The following is a 24,721-nucleotide window of genomic DNA, read 5'->3' as shown; positions in this document are numbered from 1 at the left end:
GCTTAATCGTCACTTTGTTTCTCCTACTGGTCGAGTTCAAGAATGAGCGCTTTGTAGCTGCTCCTTGAAACCCCAGATTGACTTCTGTGGAGACCGGGATGATGATAGTCCCAAAGCGCTTGAGAATACCCAGCTATTGAGTAATTCGAGCGCTATATAAGCGCCGACTATCATTATCATTATATTATAACCGCTGAAACTTTGTAGAAGTTTGATTTTTGCTCATTTTGTGAAGTTTTAGAGAAAATTTCGCAAATCACAAAAACAGTTCTGAAAACTTGTGCTACATTTGTGTCTCAAGAACGATATCTTGAGTTTGGCATTGTTAAGTCACTGGAGTCTGGTCAAATCTAAACCCATCTATCTTGCCCGACTTACCATGATAACTGCATTTTGACAAAAATTCACTAAACCCCTTAAATTTTGCCCAAGGCTTAATTTTTATCATTTGTTTGATTTCAAATTTCGTTTTCTTTCTGTTTTATTTTCAAGGTTCTTCTAGTCGAACATAAAATTATAACGGGCTACAAAACTGATGATGAAGAAAGTTTAGATGCTAATTTAGTTTTTGACCATAATACAGACTTGGGGGGTTTCCACTTAGATGGTGAAGGGTTAAAAGTTTCTCGTGATGAGTTAGGAATAAACGAGGGTGGGTGTGTTGAAAATTCGCCACAGAGTTTGAATTTCGTTGATTCTTCTAGCGAGGAAGAAGATCTTGAAAATGAGGTTTTCGAGGGCGATTTGACAGTTGAAGCTCCCGAAAAAACTTTGGAGGTGGATGGGAGACTTAAATCTGATGCCAGTGTTGAAGTTGATAGTGTTTTCGAAAACTTAATGAGTAAAGTTGTTGAAACTGAAAGTGTTAAAAATGGAGAAATTAGGCCTATGATTGACGGGGTTCAAACCAGTGAAATTCTGACAAATGAATGTGCAATTGAGGTCAAAACTACTCCAGATGAGGAAAGTTTCGAGCATGGAGATGAAATTCTAACTGAGTTCTGTGTTCAGAATGAGAGTGCCCCCTGCAGGATAGAAGTTGAAGTTCCAGTAGGTGAAGCTGAGGACGTTTCTGAAGTTGAAGTAGAAGCAAGGCGAAGACTCGATTCAGAAAGTTACGATTCGTTCTGTGAAAAAGTTAGTCAGAAACCGTGTAATTTTGTAGAAGAAATACCAGTTGAGACTATACCAATTGTAGAAACAAGCAGAAAGTTTTACACCTATCGTGAAAAGACGAAATTTTCGGTGCGGAATGACGACCCCGGGGTCCACAGCGATGACGAATCTATTTTAGAAGAGTCGGGGGAGTTTGATGATAGTTTATTGTTTGATGAGTCGGATTTGAGTCTAGAGACTGGGGCCCAGGTTGGCCGGGTAGGCTCGTTCAAGAGAGATGCCAAGGTTGGGAGGACGAGCTCGTTCAAAAAGGAGGTCGATGTGGGGTTGATCTTGGACGTTGTTTCTGACGTTGACAGCGATTTGGATAATCTTGAGGATAAAATTTCTGACGCGGCAGTTATTTCTGATATGCCATTAGCAACATCTTCAAGAATTGAAATGCAAAGTGGCGTTAAAATCGGCCAAAATTATAGTGAGGTTATTGACATGAGAACGCACAAAATGAATGAGAAGAATGAAAGAATAAGCAGAAGTGATAGTAAAATTGGTGAAAGTAAAAGCCAAATTGGTGAAAGTAAAAGCCAAATTGGTTATAGTAAAAGCCAAATTGGTGAAAGTAAAAGCCAAATTGGTGAAAGTAAAAGCAAAAGTGGTGAAATTAAAAGCCAAATGGGTGAAAGTAAAAGCAAAAGTGGTGAAAGTAAAAGCAAAAGTGGTGAAAGTAAAAGCAAAAGTGGTGAAAATGAAAGCAAAAGTGGTGAAAGTAAAAGCAAAAGTGGTGAAAATGAAAGCAAAAGTGGTGAAAGTATAAGCCAAATTGGTGAAAGTAAAAGCAAAATTGGTGAAAGTAAAAGCAAAATTGGTGAAAATGAAAGCAAAAGTGGTGAAAGTAAAAGCAAAAGTGGTGAAAGTAAAAGCAAAAGTGGTGAAAGTAAAAGCAAAATTGGTGAAAGTAAAGACAAATTTGGGGAGAGTAAAAACAAACTAGGCGATAGTAAGAGCAAATCTTGTTCGAGCAATTTGAATAGCAAAGTTGGTTTGATGTATAATGAAATCAGTAAAATGACAAACGATTCGGTGAAAGTGGGCAGTCATTTTGGCAAACTGATGCAGAGTGGAGGGAAACCGGTTCAAGGAAGGAGAAAACTTAGTAACGAAGTAAGGCCAGTCTATATTTTTGGATCTTCTGTCATAAAATTTAACCAAATAAAATTCTAGATCTCCTTTTTTTCAAAATGCTAACAAAATAAAAGTTCTGTCTGTCTTCCTATGAATCTTATTAGTTGGACCTTAAATTCTTGTAGTGACACCTTAAGGTATCATCATGGTGGAGACCTCCGTCCTCTCCTCATGTGGATAGTCTATTAGTGAGACCTCAAAATCTTGTAGTGACACCTTCAAAGGTATCATAATCCTCTCTTCCTGTGAATCTTATTAGTGAGACCTTAATTTTGTCGTGACACCTTAAGGTATTGTGGTAGAGGACCGAATCCTCTATTGTATGAATATCAAAGAAGTGAGACCTTAAAATTCCTTTAGTGACACCTTAAGATATCATAGTGAGACCTTATCATAATACTGTGCTGAGACATTAAAAAAATTTGTGTGAAATTTTCTGACCCTTCTCTGGTACGACCCTGTCTATCATAACTTGGGGCCCCCAAACGATCCCTTCTGATTTTATTATTTTAACCCCCTCAATGCTTGAATGAATCATGGTCAGTAATGATTGAGATTTTTTCTTTTGTTTTTCTAACTTTTCAGGATGGTGATAGACTAACTCTCTTTCCAAGCATTTTATCATAACAACTGTAAAAAAGTTAACGTTTTTGAATTTCTGGAAGTTCACACCCAAAACCCTACTAAATGTCTAAAATCAAGTGATAAACTTTTGTTTAACCAAGATATGTTGTAAATTATATTTCAAATCTGTGTGGTTATCAAAATGTTTTCGTTGACATCTTCATAAAAACGAACTTATTGATAAACTAGGAAGCATGATTGGTGTTATGAATTATTTTAAACTCTGTTTATTTCCTGGGGCTGTTTGTTAATTTATCCATGTTACATTCAAAATATTTTGAGACCTTAAAATTGTTATAAACTGATTGGTTGTTAGAGTGTGGGATGTTAAAAATTGTGTATTGAGGCAGTGGCTAATCTTGTCCACCTTCTCAAGGCTAATAATAAGGTCATCGAAAAGGTATACACCTCACCACGCCACCTTCAGGTAGGCCTATTCATCAAAAGTCTGCTACTGTTTTCGACGGTCTCGAATCGACCTTGTCAGATTGTGTGGAAAAGTTTTCGAGTGACGTGAACTTCTGCCTCGGAAAAACTGGGCCAAGGTCTACCCCCTAACTCTGTCTAGACATTCAACTGTCATTTCTCTCTAACAGCACCAGCCCCACGATTACGGGTCGTGGGGTCACCGTAGTGCCATTCTAAGACCCCATCCAGTGGATAGAGGGCGCATACGACCGCAAACTTACAACAAGGTGAGAGGTCAAGGTTAAATCGACGTCTCGGTGTTTTGCACGATCTAATGTGTTCATTGTGTCACTGATTTCTGGGTGAGGCTAAAATTTTGAAAATATTTTTTTCTTCAAGATTTTTAATTTTATGTCTTCCAAGATGAGCACCTCTAGCAATGGAGTAGGTTTGCTTATCCATCTTAACACACACTACAGACAGGCAATTTTTATCGCAGCCAACCTTGCATGCGACAAATCTATCTGCGATGTAAAATAAATATCATACCAGTCAAATTTTTGGAACATCGCAGCAATAGATATCTAAGACCTCTGCGATAAAAATTGCTTGTCTGTATTGCGCTAGATGGTCATCCTTTGGTCGGTGAAGTTTGCCACTCTACCACTAGTGGCGCTCATCTGAAAAGAGTTGTGTCCTGAAAGCTGCTCTTTAAAATTTTAAAATTGGTTTGTTATGCATTTTGTATGAAGACTGGAATATTTATTTGAATATCATTTTTTTCAAAACTTTTTTCTTTAAACATGTTAAAACAAACAGTTACTTGCATCAACTGCATTGGACATTTCCCAGTTTTCTTTGGTATCATCCGATCGAAGCTTGTTTATTTCTTTTTTTTGGTGGTGTTTGGGTTTAAGGTATTGGGCCTGAGGTGAAGGGTCTGTGTTGAGATGCTAAGAGCCAAAGGGTGGAGCGAAAATGTTGTCAAAATCCTAAACATTAGGCGACTATTTTGATGGAATTCTCGCGACGCCCCAGAGGTTTTTGGAATTTCAGCTTTGACCCGAGGGCTCAATGGATGATATGAATAAACACCAGTAAATGCTTTTACTTCTATTTTGTACAGAAATGCCTAGTGTAAATGTACGTGAAGTTTTAAGTAAAAGCATTTCCCAGTCTTTATTCATATCACCCAATGTCAATTCTAACATGTCTCCAAGCAGCGAATGAAATTAGTAAGAACTTAAAAAAACATAGAGGGTCTTGGTTGAGTTCGCTATACCCTCTGCTCTAAGGATAAGGCTATGGATTTTCCCTTTAAATCAAAAATTGGGGCTCGCAAAGTATTTTGAAATAAGGTTTTAAAACAATGTGCATGTGCTAACAATATTATGAAGAAGTTTGTTATGTCGGCAATAGGCTCGTTTTAATGTTTGTAAATTTCTTAAAACTAAGATTTTTAAAAAGAAATGTTTTACCTGCAGATTTGGCAAAAAGTATGAAAAGGCGTTTGTATAAATTGTTAGTTGATTTCCAAAATATACTACCTTTTAGACTGAAATACAGTCATCTCATTAATGACAACTTGAGTTAAACTAAACTGACTTTTCACTTCGTCACATTCTCAATAATAGCTAGCTTCAATGGAATATTCGGAACTAGTCTTACATCAGTGAAAATACAGTAATATTTCAGTTTCAACCAATAAAGCTTCATCCAGAAATCAGTGACCTCTGTTCAACTCACTAATGTTGTAAAATCCCTCTTTTACGTCTACCCGGGACCCCACATTGTCGGTGCGAAGGCCCTACTGGAGTGGGGTTTACTAGATGGGGCTTATAGAGGATATGGAATTTACCTAGTTGCTATTTCAGTTTTTTGGTTTACACTTTTTAATCACAGCCATTGCAGTGGGCATGGAATGACATCTGACTTTCTTCATTCATAAGCCATTCCATACCACATATTCATCACCTAAAAATATCCGTTTTAGGATGGTTTTTAGCTAAAACTTTCTGACAGAAATCGAAATCTGGTACCTACTACCGAGATTTGCTTATAGGCAAATTTTATCACATCTGCTGCGATGATTATCACATGCAATAAAAGTGCTTGTTTGCAGGGGTCATCGCAGGCACTTGCAACAAGAATCGATCAGTGCTGCAAGCTGCGATAAATATCGCACCCAGCGGAGACTAGTCTTACCCGCAGCGAAGCAATATTTTTATCAGATGTGCAATGGCAGTTAAAGTTCTAACACCCCTCCCAGGACCGCAAATCAACGGTGAAGTCCTTTTTGAAGTTCTGCCCAGTCCAAATTTTTTCATATTTTCTCCCCGCTTGAGATTCAACAAATCAGGAAAATATGCCATTTTAACCCTCCCCCTTTCTTTTCTTAATGTTAATTCGTTTTTCCTGGTTTTATTTAGGTTTCTCGTATCCATTGATGTTCATTTTGTAAATATTGATGTTGTTCCTTATTGTAAATACGACACCTCTTCTTAGACATGCTTTTCCTATTCAAAACTTGGAGATTTTTCCACAGGTGAAAATGTTTTCGCCAGTTATTCCTGTTACTTAGCTCAAATAGATCATCGTAGGTGTCAATCAAAAGTTTAACACAATCTCATAACCAGTCGAATTCCACTTTATGTAATCTCGTTGTCGTAAAAAATTGGCAACTTGGGGTCAGCCTCGGTTGAAACTTGCGTCACATTTGACGAAAACCATAGTTTTCTTTACATGAAAGCAATTAGCCATCTCAACCACCATTACTCAAAGGTAAGTATTTAAAGTGCCAACATTTCAGAAAATTTGGTTCATAGCACCAAATTTGACTTTCAAAATGTCCCAATATTTCGTTTTGCTGAATAGATGTTTCACAAACGTAAATGGAAAATTCAAATTCATCTTCAGTTCCCCGTTTCAAAATCGGCCCTTATTGTCATATTTCACGTTCTTGTCTATCCAGGTCAATTCGGCCGCGCCCCCGAAGCCACCACGTAGTCCGGAGGCCTTGCTCCGCATGGACAAGCGGCTGTTGGTTAAGGTGATCAAGGCGAGTGGATTAGGGGCGAAAGATTTCGGTAAGTACTTTAATATGATGGACAACAGTAAAGCAGGGTGTACACTAGTAAAATGTTAGCAACATTTTCCCAACAATTTTACAACATTTTGGCAACAAGCCCTTCAAGGCCCTGTGTACACTAGCAACAAAATAGCAACAAATTAGCCACATTTTTACAACATGTTGGTAAATTTTTGCAAACTTTTAAGTGGGAACAAAGGAAAAATAGGTATTTTGGAGGGAAAATGGATGATTCCAAGGAGAGAAGATGTGTTTTGAGTGCTTCTGCAGCAATTTTAGCTGACATTGTTGAGAGACGGAAGAGTTTGCAACATTTTTACAACATGCAACAAAGAATTGCATTGCATTTAATTTGCAACAATTTTACAACATGTTGTAAGACGCGTTTTGCTCTGTACACACTACGCAACATTTTTGCAACATTTGTTGCAACTGGAAATGTTGTAAAAATGTGGCTAATATTTTACTAGTGTACACAGGCCTTAACTGTACTAGAAATGTTTCTTGACCTGTGAAGACTTGCCAGGCACCAAGCCTTGTTGGGGTCCACCCCAAGCTTCTGGTTGTCTCTACACTCCGTCTGAAAGACAAACGACATCATGTTTCACCAGAACTTGATTGTCCATCTAAAGCCCGTAGCACACTAGCCGCCAGCTTCGGCGTTCACTGGCGTTTTTTGCCGCAAGAGTCCTGAACGCCTGAAAAATCCCTAGTCTGCTACGAACGGCGTCGGCGAACGCGACTTGCCGCCACTTGCCGCAACTAAACGCCAAATATCTAACATGTTTGATTTTTGACGCGTGTCGCCGCGTTTGAACGCAAGAAGAAGCCAGGTGTGCTACAGATTGCCGCCTGACTTGGCATCGGCGGCGAGGCTATGGCCAATCAGCTTGCGTCTTGATGTCACATGATTTCGCGCTGCATGGCCCAGGATGGGTTAAAGTGGCGGAAAAGACGCTACTGGACGCCGATTCTGGGCAGGTGTGCTCTGACCGGGATCCACTGGCCGACAACTTTGGCGTCGAGAGGCGTCAGCCGAACGCTTCTTGTGGCCAAAGTTGGCGGCTTTTGTGCTGCGGGCTTAAGATGTGATCGCAGAGGAGAGACTCCTGAATTGTTTTGGCTTCAGGAATTTAGGCTGTGGTTTTGACAGCCTTTTAGCAACACCCTCATAAGTTCTGATATCTCAACTAGGTTCTTCTAAAATACCTTTAATCAATCACTTATATTCTAAGAGATAAAACTTTCTTCCGGAGACGGTGATTTCATCAGTTACTTGGAAATTAACCTAATATTGGTGAAATGTTGACAAACGGAAGCGCGGGTATTGAGAGGGTATTTGAAAAGAATCTAGAAAAAAAACTATAAGAGAAAAACCTTCTAAGTAAAGTTTGTGATGTTCCTCTGGCTTTCCTCTTATCTATCAAAAAAGAGTCCTGAATGAAGAAGATGCCCCCATTTCTTTAAAACGGAGGCGAAAATGTGAGTGGTGGCCACTTTCTTGACGTTTTTACCGAAATCGGCTCTTTCCCAGCCCCAGGCACCCTGCTGGGCTACCCTATGAAAAGATCGTCTGCTTGATTGGTGTCAGCAACACGCTGAGTGATGGGAGAGACATCCCCTGGTAGGTGGCTGAACTAATACTCGTTCAGTAGCTGATAGGAATGGGCCTAACCGTTTGGTACCAAAACAGGCCGCTCGGGTATATGTGCCTCTTGTCAGCGGCACATAAACAGGCCGCTCGGGTATATGTGCCTCTTGTCAGCGGCACAGAAACAGGCCGCTCGGGTTTTAGGGTTAAAAATGTAAATGTATTTGTTTCTGTTCCAGGCTGTAACGATCCATTTTGTACTGTTGAAATGGATGAACCCCATCAGAGACATAACACAAGCGTAGTCAAAAATACAGTCAACCCGTTCTGGGATGAGTCGTTCTTATTGTGAGTATAAATGAGACCAGTACTGTAATCTGCAATTTTTTTGGCTGATTTCGCGAGTAACATTGACCTGCAACAGTAAAATTGCAGATAAGAATATTTTCATTGGAAAAAAGGAAAGAAATTTTGGAATCTGACAAATGAAGATAATGTGTTTTTTTTCTCAGAAATTCAGTATAAATGACTTTATTTCCTTTCAGTGACTTAAATGGCAACACTAGAGAAATATTATTTGAAGTATTCGACAGGGAAAAGGTACCAGGAGGTAAGAACGTCAGCAGGCCTCTCAATTACATGATTCCTACACCGTATAACGGTGTAGGCCATACAGGATGTCCCCAAATTAGGTCTTTTTTTCTTCTTTTTTAAAAATAATATGACCCCCTGAAGCGTTTTTTGACCCCTAACATAACCAAATCTCATCCAAATGGCCTAATCTTATAGTTTTACCCTAAAATTATGATTTTTCAGGTGTATGTGGTGATATCAGTCACTAACTTTGATTTATGACGTCGCTGTTCAGGCAAATTGGCGCGATGAAATGTCCCCAAATTAAGCTAAAAAGCCAAAAAACATGTCCCCCAAAATAGGCTAAAAAAATACAGGGTGTAGAGGTCTCCACGTAATTGAAAGGCCTGGTCAGTTTAATACGTTCCAGGAAATAGCTCACAGAAAAAAACAATCAAATCGTTACCCCATTGAGAGTTAACAAGTAGGACTGGTGTGCATTTATCACATTGTCACTTTCGCACATTTTGGAGTCCTTCGTGTTCTTCAGCATTCACTCTGCACTTGGAGGTGATTTTCTCCAGGGAGTATTCTGCCTCCAAGGCGAGATGAGTGTTTGAACGTGTCACTGTGTTAGGCGCCAGTTCGGTTTATTGGCCAAGTTACCCTTGTGACTCTGTCTTCGACTAGAGGCAGAGTCCATGGCAAGCTACTCATGTTTCTCACTTGGTTGGATCTTCTCTGACCAGAGGTAGAGTCCATAGCAAGCTACTCATGTTTCTCACTTGGTGGGGTCTTTTCTGACCAGAGGTAGAGTCCACGCAAGCTACTCTTGTTTCTCACTTAATGGGATCTTTTCTAACCAGAGGCAGAGTCCATAGCAAGCTACTCATGTTTCTCACCTGGTGGGATCTTTTCTGACCAGAGGTAGAGTCCACGCAAGCTACTCATGTTTCTCACTTGCTGGGATCTTCTCTGACCAGAGGTAGAGTCCACGCAAGCTACTCTTGTTTCTCACTTGGTGGGTTCTTCTCTGACCAGAGGTAGAGTCCACGCAAGCTACTCTTGTTTCTCACTTGGTGGGTTCTTCTCTGACCAGAGGTAGAGTCCACGCAAGCTACTCATGTTTCTCAATTGGAGGGATCTTCTCTGACCAGAGGTAGAGTCCACGCAAGCTACTCTTGTTTCTCACTTGGTGGGGTCTTTTGCTTGCCTTGGCATAGACGCCAGACACAACAAACCTCGTATTTTGTCTCATTTGAAGGACTGATTTGGGAATCAATGCTTGGAGTTTCTGAGAATTCCTTGTTTTCTAGATTCCTTGAAGTCTATATGGCCGTTGATGTGATGATGAAGATGATGATGATGATGATGATGTTGATGATGATGATGATGATGATGATGATGATGATGAAAGTCAATTTGGATGGAATATGCTTGACGTGTTCTCTCTTTTAGTAATGATTTCTTCCATTATTGCAGAAGACTTTCTTGGCATGGCCGCAGTCAGTGTAGAGGAACTTCGAAAGACGCCCAGTAGCAGACATATCATCCCTCTCGCTGGCAGGCAGCCTGGGTCAGGCAAGGGTGGAAACTTAACCGTTGAGGTATGTCAACATCATCTCTATGAAAATCATTGATTTACATAGAGTTTGCCTTGATTTACATTAAGATCGTGTTGATTTACATATAAATCAAATGATTAACATAGAGTTCACGTTGATGCGTATAGAGATTGCATTGATTTATATGTAAATCAATGCACCCTCTATGTAAATTTTTGATTTATATGTAAATAAATGTAATCTCTATGTAAAACCCTCGTGATATCTATGTGAATCAATGATTTATATGTAAATAGAATCGATCTCTCTGCAAATCAATGCGATCTTTATGTAAATCAACATGACCTCTATGTAAACATATGTAAACCTGGCTTTTAACAAACAAATGTCAACGGGAGACAAATGTTTTGCACGACGATTATTTTTTTTTTTTTCTTCCGACGAATAATTTTTTATGTTCTTTCCAGTTTCTATTCATGGACCCCGCCGAGATCACCGACATGCAGCCAGACGAACGAGACTTGCTCATAGCGACCGCCGCCAACTTGTCGCCACGGCGACGCATAGAAACGAGTAAGACGGTCATGCCGAGTGGCCTCGTTGTCACAACACAAACCACTACTACAGAACGTCCAAAAGTTAGGAATTATGACGCGCAGTATTACGATGGTAATAGCGAGAAACGCCATCTATGGAAATTATTCTTTACCGATTTTTTCGAGTCTCTTTTCTTTGGCTTCTTTTTGAGAACACAGATGTTTTCTGTCCCAAGTTGGACTTCCTGGTGACGGGGTTGCATGAGAGCAAAAACGGAGGCTTTTTTTTCGGAGTTGAGGGGATAAAGTTGAGAACTATGGCATAAAGATAATATTCGACCTAATCCTTTCTGGTCTGACAAATAAAGCCTTCTATTTATCCCATGTACGGTATAGGAAAATCATTTCTCCAGTTTGCCGAGAATTAGGTAGGCTTTCCAGTTTGCTGAGTTCGCCTGTCCTGGGAAAGGAAAAAGTTATTCAAAGAAGTTAGAAAAGCTGTGTTGTTTTTTTCTTGTGAGGATTCTCCCAGGGCTCAAGCAGCACTGTTCACGACAGGCTACTCAGTAAGTTGGAAAGCCTGACTTGAATGCTAAAGATTCTCGACAATCTGGGGAACTGAGTCTCCAGGGGGGTGTAGCCAGCGAAGGACAGTTTGTCACATTGCCGGACCATTCCAATTTGGGACAGTCAACCCACAATCACAAAACCTTCTTTTGCAACAAATTATTTTTTCTATGTCAAGAGTCGAGGACCTTCTTTGTCTTAGATTGATGGCTTCTGTTTTGGTGGTGAAGTATAGATGCCTAGGCAGTAATTTGACACCCAATACTTAGTTTTGTAGTTAGAATTCCAAGCTTAGCTACTAAAATTGGCCCTTGTCCTTTGCACTGAGTTTTCATATTCTAATTCGACTGCCTCCTAAAAAATTACTTGGCACTTTTTTGCTATTGTTCTTTCCTTATGCTTGCAAAAATGCTTTGCAGTTTGGATTTTTCACAAGATAATAAATTTTTTTCAAAAAAGTTTTATAAGAATCCTTCCGCTCCACTTCATTTAGTTGTGAAATCTTTCTCTTGCATTTTACGAAGCACTTCGCAAAGAAATCTTGTTTGTCGGTCTCGTAACGTCGCAACGATAACATGGCGATTGGTTGTGATTCAGCCAATCACCGGCCACTCTTCAATGCCAGTCATCGTGTTGTCCTGGCTATTTCTCTAGTCGCACGCCGGAAACGACTCACAGGTCACTTTAAGCTTCCCTTCCAGTAATAATTCTCATTTCCTCTATCATTAACCTGTCTTTTCCCTTTCACCTATCACAAGTGTATAATCTCTCATTAACCTGTCTTTTCCCTTGCACCTATCACAAGTGTATAATCTTATAATGCATTTGAGCACAGTGCACTTCATTTAACTCTTTCAACCCTTAACTCATTTTGTGCAGTTTAATCTGAAAACCGAAGCGAATTTATGAAAATGTGACTTTCAAAATCGGCAGGTGCTAGCACAGATTGCAGCGCAATCTGATAACTACAAATCAAACTACAATCATTTGAAAAGATTGTCAATGCATTGTCTTATGTTGCTTGAGTCACCGCAAGTGTGTTTAAGGCAAAGGTATCATGTGACAGTGTGAAAAATTTGAATTGAAAAACCGTGTATATACGGTTCGTGGCTGTGAAATCAAACACGACCGACCGTGTATATACGGCTTGCAACCAAAGTAAGTTTGTATTTTGTAAGATTTGGGATACCTCGCTGTTACCAAGACAAAATGACTTCATGTTATCTGACAGAACTTACTTTGTCGGTTTGTCATATTTGTAATGGGAATCTCTCCACCTTTCAGAATCGCCGAACCGCGTCGAAAAGATGGATAGCCTAGTTGATTATAGTCGAGGAAGGAGTTCAAACGATTCATCACCACAGAGCACACGACCCCTTGTACAGACTCCAACAGGTAGGCCTATAGGTGCGTGTTTAGTTGTAATTAACTTATCCCTGTCATGAAGTCTGTGAGTCAACATCCTGAGGAAATCAGAGTTTGATATTTGCTTCTCAGGCCCTGCACACAAACCCATTAGACATTTCCCCCTATAAGCTGAAATACAGTTGTACATCACGTTTAAGTTAGCAAAACCGAGATTGAACTGTCAACCTCGGTTCCAGGACGTACTCCTGAGAATTTGTATGGATGGAAATCGCACTTAGGAATCTTAGGATCAAGGTTGCAGTGCACACCTTGGATGAGACAGTGTTTCTTTTCCGCCACGATGATAAAACGACAACAGAAAATCCTAGCTTTGATATCGTTGACGTTGCTACAACTTGGATGAAATTCCTAGACTCAAATGTAAGCGATGCTCTGATTGGGCGCAATTACTTCTGCGCTGGAACTTCACATATGAGGGCGAATGTTGCGAGGTTTGTGTGCAGGGCCGGAGAAGCTAATATTAACCCCCGACTTCCTAAGGGTGGTATGTCAAATGAAGGGGCTGGGGCACTGAGAGCATAAGTACACTTTTACCCTTCGTCCAATTTGAATGAAATGTTAAAAGTGAAAAATGGGAACGTCAAAGATATCCATGAGTTTGCACTAATCAGGCCGAAACAATGCGAACAAATGATTTACGAATGGACTATAGATGCATATGAAGCATGGTCATTTTCTGATCTAGTTAATAGTGTTTATAGATATTTCACATCAATATTTAACATTTAGGGTGTGGAATTTCTCGTTCTCTATGAAATTGTTTCAGTCAATAATGAAATCAAAATTATAGTTTAGAGTGCGTAGATTGAAAATTTGGCCTTGCATGGATTTGAGTGTTCATGAGTTTTTCCTTGTTTTACCTGTAAAGCTCTGTACACACTGACAACATTTTGGGAAACATGTTGGCCAACATGTTGTCCAGGTGCGATGTTATCGAAAATGTTGGCAGTGTGTACAGTTCGGAAACATTCGGTAACATGTTGGCCAAATGTTGCTCAAATGTTGTCGAAATAATACAAAATCAATTTTGTTGCCGAGATGCTAATGATGTTGTCGAGTTTTATCCAATCAGAAATAGGCCACAAATCACATGATCTACCTTAAGCCATGTGATGTAGTCAAAATGGCAGCCTCAAGCAAGGAATGGTTACTGAGTGAAGTTGAACAACTTATTGCAGTATGGGAAAGTTGTGCCTGTTTATGGGATGTAACATCCAGGGAATATAAAGACAAGAACAAAAAGAAAGCTGCTATTCTAGAAATAGCTACAAAATTTGCCCCATGCTGGTGTCTCATATAAATCCATGGTCTTGTCCACACTCTTTTCTCATCTTTACGTCTTCTTCGCCGTCTTTCAATCAGGATACGTAAAATTATGGCAGAGCCACCGACAATACATCTTCTTCTCTTGGAATCTTCCATTGTTTATGAATTTCCCTCAAAAATATTCCCTCAAAAATCCTCATTTCTCGGAAACATTCGACAACAAGTTGCCCAACATGTTGTCGAATGTTGTCATGTGTATACAGGGCCAAATTTTCGGTAACATCGCACCTGGACAACATGTTGGCCAACATGTTTCCCAAAATGTTGTCAGTGTGTACAGAGCTTAATACAACTCTCACATCTTGTGACTCTGCTCTTCGAATTCTTGGTCATTGTACAGTCTGTTTCACAAGAAAATTGCACTCAGATTTCTGGTGATTTACAGTGGAACCTCCCTAAGTGGACACCTCTCTATTCAGGACACCCTCTCTATTCCGGACACCCCCTCTATTCAGGACACTCCCTCTATTCAGGACACTCCCTCTATTCAGGACACCACATTTGGCCCCAAGGTTGGTCTTGTCCATTGAATTTGACCTCTGTAATCAGGACACCTCCCTATTAAGGACAGCATGTGTCAGTCCCAAGGGTGTCCTTGATAGAGAGTTTCTACTGTACTAGCTTCTCCCAGCCATTTAAGTCTTTTTTGCGTGCGGTGCCATTTTCTTGTGAACTGGACTGTACATCTTGCTCCCTCCAGAGACTTTATACTTACGAAATGATCTTTAACCCGTCGTGTTCTATTTATGATGTCGTCTAATCTATTGAATCTCTTTGCAGACTGGTTCCCTTTCCCTCTGCTAGGGCTACTGTAAACAACAACATTTCTGCACTTTATTGTGGCGATTTGTAAATATTTATTTAAAAAAATAAACAAACATTTTGCAATTTATATTTTTTGGCTGATAAAATGATATTATTCCGTTTAAAATATTTTAAAAAATCCCAAACATTTCACAATTTTTATTTTTTGGCAGATAAAATGATATCATTCCATTTAAAAAAAAATTTTTTGAATAAAAAATTTCGCAATTTTTATTCTATGGCATATAAAATAATAATATTCCGTTTAGAATATTTTTAAAAAAACAAAAACATTTCGCAATTTTTAGTTTTTGGCGGATGAAATGATATTTTTCCGTTTAAAATATTTTTTGGCAGATAAAATAATATTGTTCCATTTAAAATATTTCCGAAAAAAAAATCCACAATTTTTATTATTTTTTGGCAGATAAAATAGTATTCCCTTTTTCCATTGAAAAATATTTTCACAAAATTTTAGTTTTCGTGAATCAAAGTTATTCGCAAATTCCACAAGAATTGAAGTGCTTGTGAATTTTGGCGGTTTACATGATTTTAAGGCTTGGCGCTGACCATCATTTTGTTGTGTGTGTTGATAGGTCCAGAAATCTGATGTCCTCAGAACAGGGTTTCCACCAGATGGGGGGATTGGGGGGATTCATCCCCCTAAAATATTTCAAGGGGGGATATCCCCGCCTTAATTTTGAGCAGGAAAGTTTGTTTTACTGTCAAATGAGTAATTTTCATGATTTGATATGTAAAATAAGAGCATTTGGGAGCCAATTGTAGCGGTTTTAGGGCCAAAAAACGTCTCGGGAGGGGTCATATACCCTTTTTAAGAAAAAAAAAATTTTAGAAAATTTTTTTTTGCTCCTCAAATTTAATCCTGGCGGAAACCCTGCGGTACAAAAAATCCCAATCATCAACAAACTGATGGCCAGTTCCTTTCCTTCGGATTGCCCCTACTGGAATCTTAAATTTCTGTGTCCTACTTGCAAATGTGTACTAACTCTTTTTGTTGTTTTTACGAGAAATGACTTGAGGGTGGCTGAAAATTAGTACTAACACATCTTTGAATTTCTTGCATGAGACTCTAGGTAAAATTGTGCTGCCCTGAATTCGAGCTGCATTATGGGGTGACCTGATTACAAAAATCTTAGGTTGCGTATCCGTGGGTTGTTCCGTTGTGAACTTGTAGACTTGTGGCATTGTTCCATTATCTCCACAGCATGTTCCCCCGGCCAACCAATGGGAACATCCAATAGGCCAAACAAAGGTTTTTGTGTGTGGCGCGTCACAAGGCCACAAGCTGACACGGTACTAGGAAAAACACCACCGTGATCAGTGCATGGATGTGCAGCCTTATGGTCGGTTTTTAGGCGGACCCCATTTGTTTCTAGTTTTGCACCAGCACCTAATATTCATGACTTGGCAAAGATTGATTGTGACAAAGATGATTTTAGCCATAAAATAAAAAAGTCGCATTGATTCAGTGATAAATTTTGCTGCCTTTCACAGCCTGTCTCCTGTGGATTCATCTATCAGTGTCTTCTCATTTTACATGTTGACCCATGATTTCTTTTTAAAATATCATGCATCTCTCGCCAGATATTGCCTTGAAATCGGGACATTTTTCATCAACAAGGTTTCAAATGTTATGAATCTTTGAGTGTTCGATGTGATGTTGTGAAGATGTCACTCTCAGTCTTTGTCAATTTCAACTCTTCATCTCATATTTCAGTGGAAAATCTAAATTTTCAAACAGCCTCGCAAAAGTAACTTTAAATCTTAAAAACAAGCTGGAGATGAAAACCTGGTAGTACAGTGGAACCTCCCTTAGTGGACACCTCTCTATTAAGGACACCCTCTCTATTAAGGACACTTGTTTCAGTCCAAAGTGGTTTCCATTTAATTTGACCTCTGTAATCAAGACACCTCTCTACAATGGACAGCATTTGTCAGTCCAGGGGATGTCCTTCATAGAGAGGTTCTACTCTATCTCGAAATGAGGTTGAGTTTGTGAGGTTGATACTCTAGTTTCATCCATCTAAGACCAGTTGATTGATTACTCTGAAGTCGTAAAAAAGGCCAAACTTTGTGTCACTAATCCATTGTCTATACAAATCAAACATTTCGAATAGCATTGAAGTATTGATGTCCAACTTGGAATAATCAGAACTGGTCTTATATAGGTGAGACTAGAGTTTATACAAATTTCATTCTAATCTCCGCATCTATCTACAGCTGAAGGCAACCCGGCTATACGCGTGGAGAAGCCCCGGGCCAGGGCCAGCACTCTGCCACGAGTAAGTAATCGTTTTATACATTTCAGCTGTCAGTTAACCCCTTAGCGGCCACCGTTTTAAATTTACAGCCACCAATATCATAAAATGCGACTTCAAGATCTAAAATGTTCTGTTTTGCATTTGTGTTTGGCCCTAACACCACCTTGCTGTGGGACCACAACTGAAATGTCTGGAAAACGCAAACCGTAACTTTGAAATAGATGCAATTCGCTGATATATTTTGGTCAATCGCTATGGTCCGTCAGCATCTGAAAACGCTCTTTCATGAAATCTCTTAGAATTGTCTAATCAAATGTGAAAATTTCAACTCTGCATCAGGCACGAAATTTTGGCAGCGAACTGATTTTAATTTATTGCCAGGTGAAAATGAACGGATTTGCCAAAATTTAGAAAAATGTGAAAATTTTCACATCATGAAAGTTTCATGGCTTAGGGTATTTAGAACTAAATGAATTACAGAAGGGTGTTTTCTCGAAAGCATTTTATGGTCTTGGCGGTTGTAAACTAGTTGGCACTGCTTAACCCCTAACCCCCAGCGCAGCCGGTGAAAAACAGGATCCAACGAGGCAAATATCGTCCCGGCGGGAAAATCTGACGAATCCGAAAACTTGCTCAATTTGTGGTCGGAACATGTCTTTTCAGACTTGCCACTTAACGGGACGGATTCCGTAGTTGATACGGCTTTACGGGACATGGAGAAACGGGCCTCGTCGCAGCGCCCTCAAACTCCGACAAAAAGTATCGGCACGGTTATTGTAACGAAAGTAAAACGGGTAAGAAATGGAAGTTGCAATTTTCCATCGTTTTCGTGTACTTTGCACAGAGAGATATTTCATTCTGCTTCATTTTTCGAAAATTTGATATTCAATTTGCTTTGATATTTAAAGACACTGAGTTTGCATGCAATTATGTTTACACGTGTTATATAAACATTTTCTGAGATACTTTTACAAAAACCTGCAAATTTTCATTTTGTGAATAATCTCACTTCACAAAAATGGTGTGGTGAACGAAAGAAGAAGAAAAAAACTTCACAAAAATGAAAATTGTGGAAAAAACTTTTTCGTTTACCAAAAGATACCGGTATATCAGAATCAACCAAAGTAGAAATGGTGAAATTTTATTATTTCTTGCGAATTGCAACATAAGGGAGGGATTAACAATTTGACAGTCTGCAGTTGGGCAAAGGTCGGAGGGCTGCGCTTTAAAAATTCATCACAGGAATCAGACATATCATCAGTCCGTCATTATGTGAGCAAAGTAGATTTTTTTCCCAAAATGTGGCTCTGGTTGACGAAAGTCCGGGTACGCACAGACCATTGTTGAATCGGTCAACCTGAAAATTGTCTGATGAGGCCTAAGTCTCCCTTTCGTTTAGTTGGTGTTTTTTCACCAATTTTTCCCATCGTTTTTCTTTGTTTAAATTCGACTCTTTTATTCATCTATTTTAGGCCACCAGCAAGGTTTGTAAAGCATATTTTGTGCTTAGGTATTGTCTGTGGTGGTCCCTGGTAACCATGTATCTAATCATCCTAACCTTTATACTTGAAAACCGTACCATAAAGTGGGGGAAATTGGCCTGGGGATGAACCCCACCTCCAAAAATCTCATTACTGTAAAGTGGGGGAAATTGGCCTGGGGATGAACCCCACCTCCAAAAATCTCATTACTGTAAAGTGGGGGAAATCGGCCTGGGGATGAAATAACCCCACCTCCAAAAATCTCATTACCGTAAAGTGGGGGAAATTGGTCCTGGGGATGAAATAACCCCACCTACAAAAATCTCATTACCGTAAAGTGGGGGAAATTGGCCTTGGGGATGAAATAACCCCACCTCAAAAAATCTCATTTGGGCCAGGCTATGATATGTTTACCCACTGAGTTATCGTTAAACATCTTTTTGATTCAAGGTACAATTTCACCCCATTTTCGGCCAGTGTCAACGCATCTCACGGTACCTTTCTGATGTATAAAAAGTAACAGTGTGTATACAATATAGCCACCCTAATGCACTCTGCAGACAAGCAATATTTGTCAGTGCGACTTTCGATGTACCCATGAGAACGTGATGATTGTAATTAGAAAATGGCCACTGATAGTGACAGGTTCAGTCGCAATCAGTCATCCAGTTGTCATGGCTATGTTGCGGGAACAAAAATTGCCTGTGTGCGGTTGCTTCACCCATCCAACAAATCTAGAGAACTTGTAAATATAAACATGCTCAGTATCTGACTTAGTCGAACGGGGTGGCCTAGAATTATTTCCCTGTGTCCAATGATTTGGAAACAGGTTATTGTACAGCTTACATGTAAAATGTACAATACTCTGTTTCCAAATCATGTGACGTAGGGAAAATAATTCTGGGCCACCCTGTAGCTACTGGGTTGTAGACATAAATCTGTTAATTACTTATTTGTCTGTTCTTGTGTGTTATGTTGACATGTGACGGTGTAAGTCATTTCGGAGGGTGTCAAATAGCATCAAGATGGAAATCGGAAATCGGTCATATCCGTCTGTGTGATTAATGCTAATACATGCTATCAGCTGTTCAACCGGTTAAGTAGCGTCTAAAGAGTATTTGTACTTTGTGAGTGTGTAATTAATGGTTATTTCTGATGTTGTATTTCCATTGTTAAAAAAGATGTTACGAAAAAAGATGTGAGTCATTTTGCATGGATGGCCGAGACAAGCAGTAACAAAGCGATGTCAAATGTCCGACCTTAGGTGAATTTCGGGCTTTTTCTCCTTAGTAAATGCTACATATGATAGCTTGGATGGATAGATCTCTATCTCTACTCTCCGTGGCTCTTTGAATTTTCAAATTTGGACCAAAACTAAGCATTTTAGAGACATTTTGGTGCAAGGGAGTGCTGATCCGAAAACAAGATTTTTAGTAGAAATTTTCAAACTTCATGCCTCGGGCCGTTGGCATCCCTGGTATCACTTCGAACGATGATCCTGATCTCAAGTTAACCCCCTTAACACCGATTTTTGCAACAACTTACTTTTTTTGCAATTGGCCTTATCAAAAACAAAGATCCAGAAATTTTAATTTTTAAGTTATTTGATAAAACGTTCCTCTACTTTAACTGTTCTAATTTAAACTTTATTAGGAACCAGTGCAGATTCCAGAAATAAAGGTAAAACAGGTAATTCCGTCTTTTATTCTGTGTTTTCCGTTTTGCCGTGGCTAGCTTGTTCATGCAACATTCATTTTGTGTCATTCAAACTTACCTATGGAACACTTTTGCATGTTACTCCATTTGGGCTCAAACACAAGAGTATCCCTTTAATTTTCTAAAGGGAGAACTGAGTTAACAGCTCGGCCGCCAGGCGGCGCCCTGACCGATCCCGCGAGATCGCGCCGATCTCATGCCGCCATATTCAGTCTTTACTCTTGTGCTTCTACGAAGCACATCGTTTTTTCAAAGCTGCCGTGAATTCGATTTAAAACCAAATTCAACCAGCCAAGTCTAGACGATTTTTGGGTTCATTCACCTACGGAGTAGACCGCCAAACTAATCTTGGCATTAGTATTGTCCAGTCTATTTAATTATAGACATTTTCTTAGCTAGCTTAGTCGACCCGGCTCCATTATTTTGATCTTGGTAGGGTAGAGTTAAGTAGGCTATTCTCCGCTCTATTGTAATAAACAAGACTCAGATCCATTGCAATAGTGTTTAATTCAAGTAGGCATGTTTTCCTTTCCATTAATTATTGCGTCCTTTCTGGCCTACTTGGGGTTCCCAGTGTTTTTATTGTCATTGGTACCATTTTTTATATGGCGTACCCCTCCGACGGCATCCTTTGTCTCACCACAAAGGAATGCGTCTGGTGGCGGGAAACGGGCCGCGAAGACGCCTAAACCCTCTTCCGGTTCCGTTTCCGGGCATATAACCCGGAGGTCTAGCAAACCTCCCGCCACCACCCCTTCCGTCAGCCGAGTTCCGGTTCCGGCCGCGGCTGCGAAGGATGCGGGATCTGACATTATTAATGTCTGTGGTCCCAAGGGAGACTTACATCCAATAAGTCTCCAAGGGTTTAATATACCCCGGACCTCAGGGAACCTTCCGGTTCCCCTGTCGTCCGCTCCCCCAAGTACAAGCCCTTTGTACCCGCGGGAGCACCCTGCTTCCGGTCCGCCGATTGCAGTTCCGGTTACTGACGCGGGTTCCCGTTTTTCAGTAACCGAAGACTCTACTGGGGGTTTTTCTCAGTCTTTACTGCGAAATAACCCCAGTCCTCACGGACACAGTAGAGTAGGGCCGGACCTTATAACGCCACCTCCGAAACGCCATGCGTCTTCGGTAACAGCGTTTCCGCCCTCCGTACCTCCTTCTAAAAGGGCTTCCGGTAGCTCCATACCGGCGAAGGAGTTACGGGCATTTCCGGTTTCGGACTTCGTCCTACCGGAAATGCAGGCACCTTCCTACGTTGGCCAACCTCTTGGGTGGAACCAACCAGAAGTGCCACCCCCTCCTCGTAGCAGAGGCGTCGTTCCCATGGAACGAGCTACGCAGGGAGGACATCTGAACTCTGGTTCAGAATATGGGCAACTTCCGCTTCCGGAAGACCCATTCGCCCGCACATACGGCTTCCAGGGTTCGCTTATGCGCTCACCCTCGCCTCAACCGCCCGTCGTTGAGAGAAGCTGCACGTCGGGTCCGGAACCCGAGTCGGGACAGCAACTGTCCCAGCTCATCCAGATGGTAGCAGGTCTTTCTGATAGACTCAGCCATCTGGAGCAGGGTTCCGGTTCCTCTGGTGCGCCTGGTCCCATCGGATACCCACCATCCGACTCCTCTATTTTAGAGGAATTTTCTGAGAACGAGAGTTCTCAGCCAGGCTACCGCTCCCCCAATCAGGAGGAGCTGTCACCAGAGGAGGCCAGTATCCTGTCGGATATGAGGACACTCAGATCCTTGATCAGAGCGTACCTCCCGCAGGATCTGTGCCCTACCCCGCCGGAACTGCCAGCCTTGTCAACACCGACCTTTTCACTCTGGGGACAGGAAGTGGATCCCAATCCACAGGTTTCTCAAGGCTCCACTCGGGCACTTGAATTCCTTCCTCCCTCCCCGTCGGTGTTAGCAGTCTCTGAACTTTTGGAGCGTACAATCAGAGACTCACAAGGCGCCCACCAACGTACTTCCATCCCTGTCCTTCCGGCAGTCGGACCGGAAGCTTGGTGTAAACCGGGGAAGTTGTTCACGGCACAACTTCCTCCCGTTAGGCAGTACCGCGCTGACTATTATCGAGTCAGCTCGGCCGGCTGTCCAGCTGCAGCATCGACTTCCATATTAAAGGACGATGTACAGCTGGACCAACTCGTGCCTAGGGTGACCTCCTCCTCGGCTTACCGAGACCTTAGAGCACAAGAGGGTCTGGCCAAAAACACGTTAGCGGTGCTCTCCTACGCAGAGCACACTAACCTGGCCCTAGCCAGATCCCTAAAAGATAATGAGTCACTATCTGATGACACAAAATCGCTTGTGACATCCTTGTCACATTCGATTAGGCACGCTATTGCACTGTCCGCCAAGACCGCAGCAAATAGCGTCCTACTCCGTCGAGACGCCGCACTGGGCTCTCTCAATGTCATCAGATCCCTCCAGCTGGAAGGGGCCTTAAGAACCGCTCCTATGGACGGTTCTTTCCTGTTCGCAGATTCTGTACAAGAGGCGGCTCAAGCACAGAAAGATTGGGACAAATTATATGCCCCCACTGCGACACAGAGGGCCAAGACCTCTCTACCTAACGCTAGAAAGATAGAGAGGCCCCAGCAGGCATCGGGTTCAATCCCGTACGCCAGGCAGGTCCTGCCTAGGCCTACCCCGCCTAGTCAGCCTGCTCCTGCTGGATCCTTCCGACGGGAAGCGGAGGGTCGCCGGACTGGAAAGAGGAAAAATACTTCCTCTAACCAGGGTGGATCCGGTCCGACTAAGCACTCCTTTCGCCCAAGGGGTGCTGGCCGGAAGAGGTGACTCCCCCCTCCTTTCTCCTCCCGGACGCAAAAAGGAGCCGACTCCGGTAGTCGGGGGCCGTCTGCAAAAATTTGCAGACATTTGGGACGATTGGTGCCCAAAGGGGTCCCCAGTCCCAAACATGTTGAGGTACGGAGTGAAACTAGATTTCAACCGTACCCCCCCCCCCGACTACCATATATCCAACCCCAGTTCAGCCACCGAAGGACCCAGTCAAGGCCTCTGCCCTCCAAGCAGAGGTCGCGACATTACTGGAGAAGCAAGCTATCCAGGTCCTTCAAGATCCATGCTCCCCCGGCTTTTACAGCCACGTTTTCTTGGTTCCCAAGAAAGCAGGGACATGGAGGCTGATCATAGACCTTTCCAGGTTAAACACCTTCTTGAATGTTCCTCATTTCAAGATGGAAACCACCAGGTCTATAGCAACGGCGATACAGCCCAACGATTGGGCGGTATCGATGGATTTAATGGATGCGTACTTACATGTACCGATCCATCCAGACTATCAACACTTCCTTCGATTCCATTACGAAGGAAAGACGTATCAATTCAGGGCCCTGCCGTTCGGTCTGGCATCGGCACCCCTAATTTTTACGATGATAGTCACAGCCTTCGTCGCTCCCTTTCACGTGATGGGGTTCAAGCTCCATCACTACCTAGACGATTGGCTACTCCGTTGCAAATCGCGGGAACTACTACTGCAACAACTTCAGGTTCTAAAGCAAAAAGTAGTTTCCGCAGGTTGGATTATCAACGAAACAAAGTCAGAATTCATACCATCCCAAGACTTCGTTTACGTTGGAGTTCGGTTCCTTACGGCCATAGGGAAAATGCTGCCCCCCCCCTAGACAGGATAAAGAAAATTCTTCATCTCGTCGCAGAATTCAGAGGAAGGACTCAAGCTCCCGCAAGGCGATGCTTGAGCCTTTTGGGACTTCTGAATTCGGCAGCAGACCAAATCCCCCTTGGCCGTCTATATATGCGTCCCATCCAGATGTTTCTAATGTCTCTATGGAAACCCCACAGGGACCCATTAGACAAGTTGGTATTGATACCTCAATACCTACTCAAGAACGTCTGGAACTTCTGGGAGTCGGAGACTCGTCTCCAAAGCGGTGTAGATCTTGCCCCACCGCCCCCAGAAGTGTCCCTGTTCACAGATGCTTCCCTACTAGGGTGGGGAGCACATCTGAACAACGGGGACATGTCCATAAGAGGTCTATGGACAAGGGAGGAGACCATTCTTCCAATAAATATATTGGAAATGAAGGCTGTCCTTCTTGCCGTGAGGGCTCTTTCCCTTCGCCTGAAGAATCGGAGAGTAACCCTGTTCTCCGACAATTCTACAGTAGTAGCATATGTCAGGAGACAGGGAGGCACAAAGTCCGGCATTCTTTGCCAGCTAACTTGGGAGCTTTACCATCTTTGTGCCGACCTTAGAGTATCGATATGTGCCAGGCACATACCGGGCAATCGCAACATCCTTGCCGACGCCCTGTCCCGTCAGAACAAGCTAGTTCAGACAGAGTGGACACTCCATCAGGAGATTGTAGACGACCTTTGTCGCCTTTGGCAATCTCCGAAGGTAGATCTGTTCGCCACCAGGCTGAACAATCGCCTTCCCAT

At 41.7% G+C, this 24,721-nt stretch overlaps 1 protein-coding gene across 36 annotated transcripts in view; it reads left to right on the top strand.

Annotated features, from left to right (window-relative positions):
- Positions 1-24,721, top strand: part of LOC135502483 (phospholipid transfer protein C2CD2L-like) — a 121,526-nt gene that overhangs the window by 58,580 nt on the left and 38,225 nt on the right. For 19 of the 36 annotated variants that reach the window (XM_064795379.1, XM_064795346.1, XM_064795376.1 and 16 more), the window contains 10 exons: positions 3,519-3,617; positions 6,302-6,416; positions 8,249-8,357; positions 8,555-8,619; positions 10,065-10,189; positions 10,615-10,816; positions 12,535-12,657; positions 17,754-17,884; positions 18,563-18,574; positions 20,225-20,260. In XM_064795379.1, the coding sequence (XP_064651449.1) occupies positions 3,519-3,617; positions 6,302-6,416; positions 8,249-8,357; positions 8,555-8,619; positions 10,065-10,189; positions 10,615-10,816; positions 12,535-12,657; positions 17,754-17,884; positions 18,563-18,574; positions 20,225-20,260 (1,017 nt within the window). Of the gene's footprint in view, positions 1-3,518; positions 3,618-6,301; positions 6,417-8,248; positions 8,358-8,554; positions 8,620-10,064; positions 10,190-10,614; positions 10,817-12,534; positions 12,658-17,049; positions 17,112-17,753; positions 17,885-18,562; positions 18,575-20,224; positions 20,261-24,721 lie in introns of all 36 variants that reach the window. The other 17 variants (XM_064795380.1, XM_064795375.1, XM_064795359.1 and 14 more) reach the window with 12 other exon arrangements.

Source organism: Lineus longissimus, chromosome 18 (assembly GCF_910592395.1).
Source record: "Lineus longissimus chromosome 18, tnLinLong1.2, whole genome shotgun sequence".
NCBI classification, from domain to species: Eukaryota; Metazoa; Nemertea; class Pilidiophora; order Heteronemertea; family Lineidae; genus Lineus; species Lineus longissimus.
Note: the sequence above shows the minus strand (reverse complement) of the source record. Positions and strands in the feature narration are given on the sequence as shown.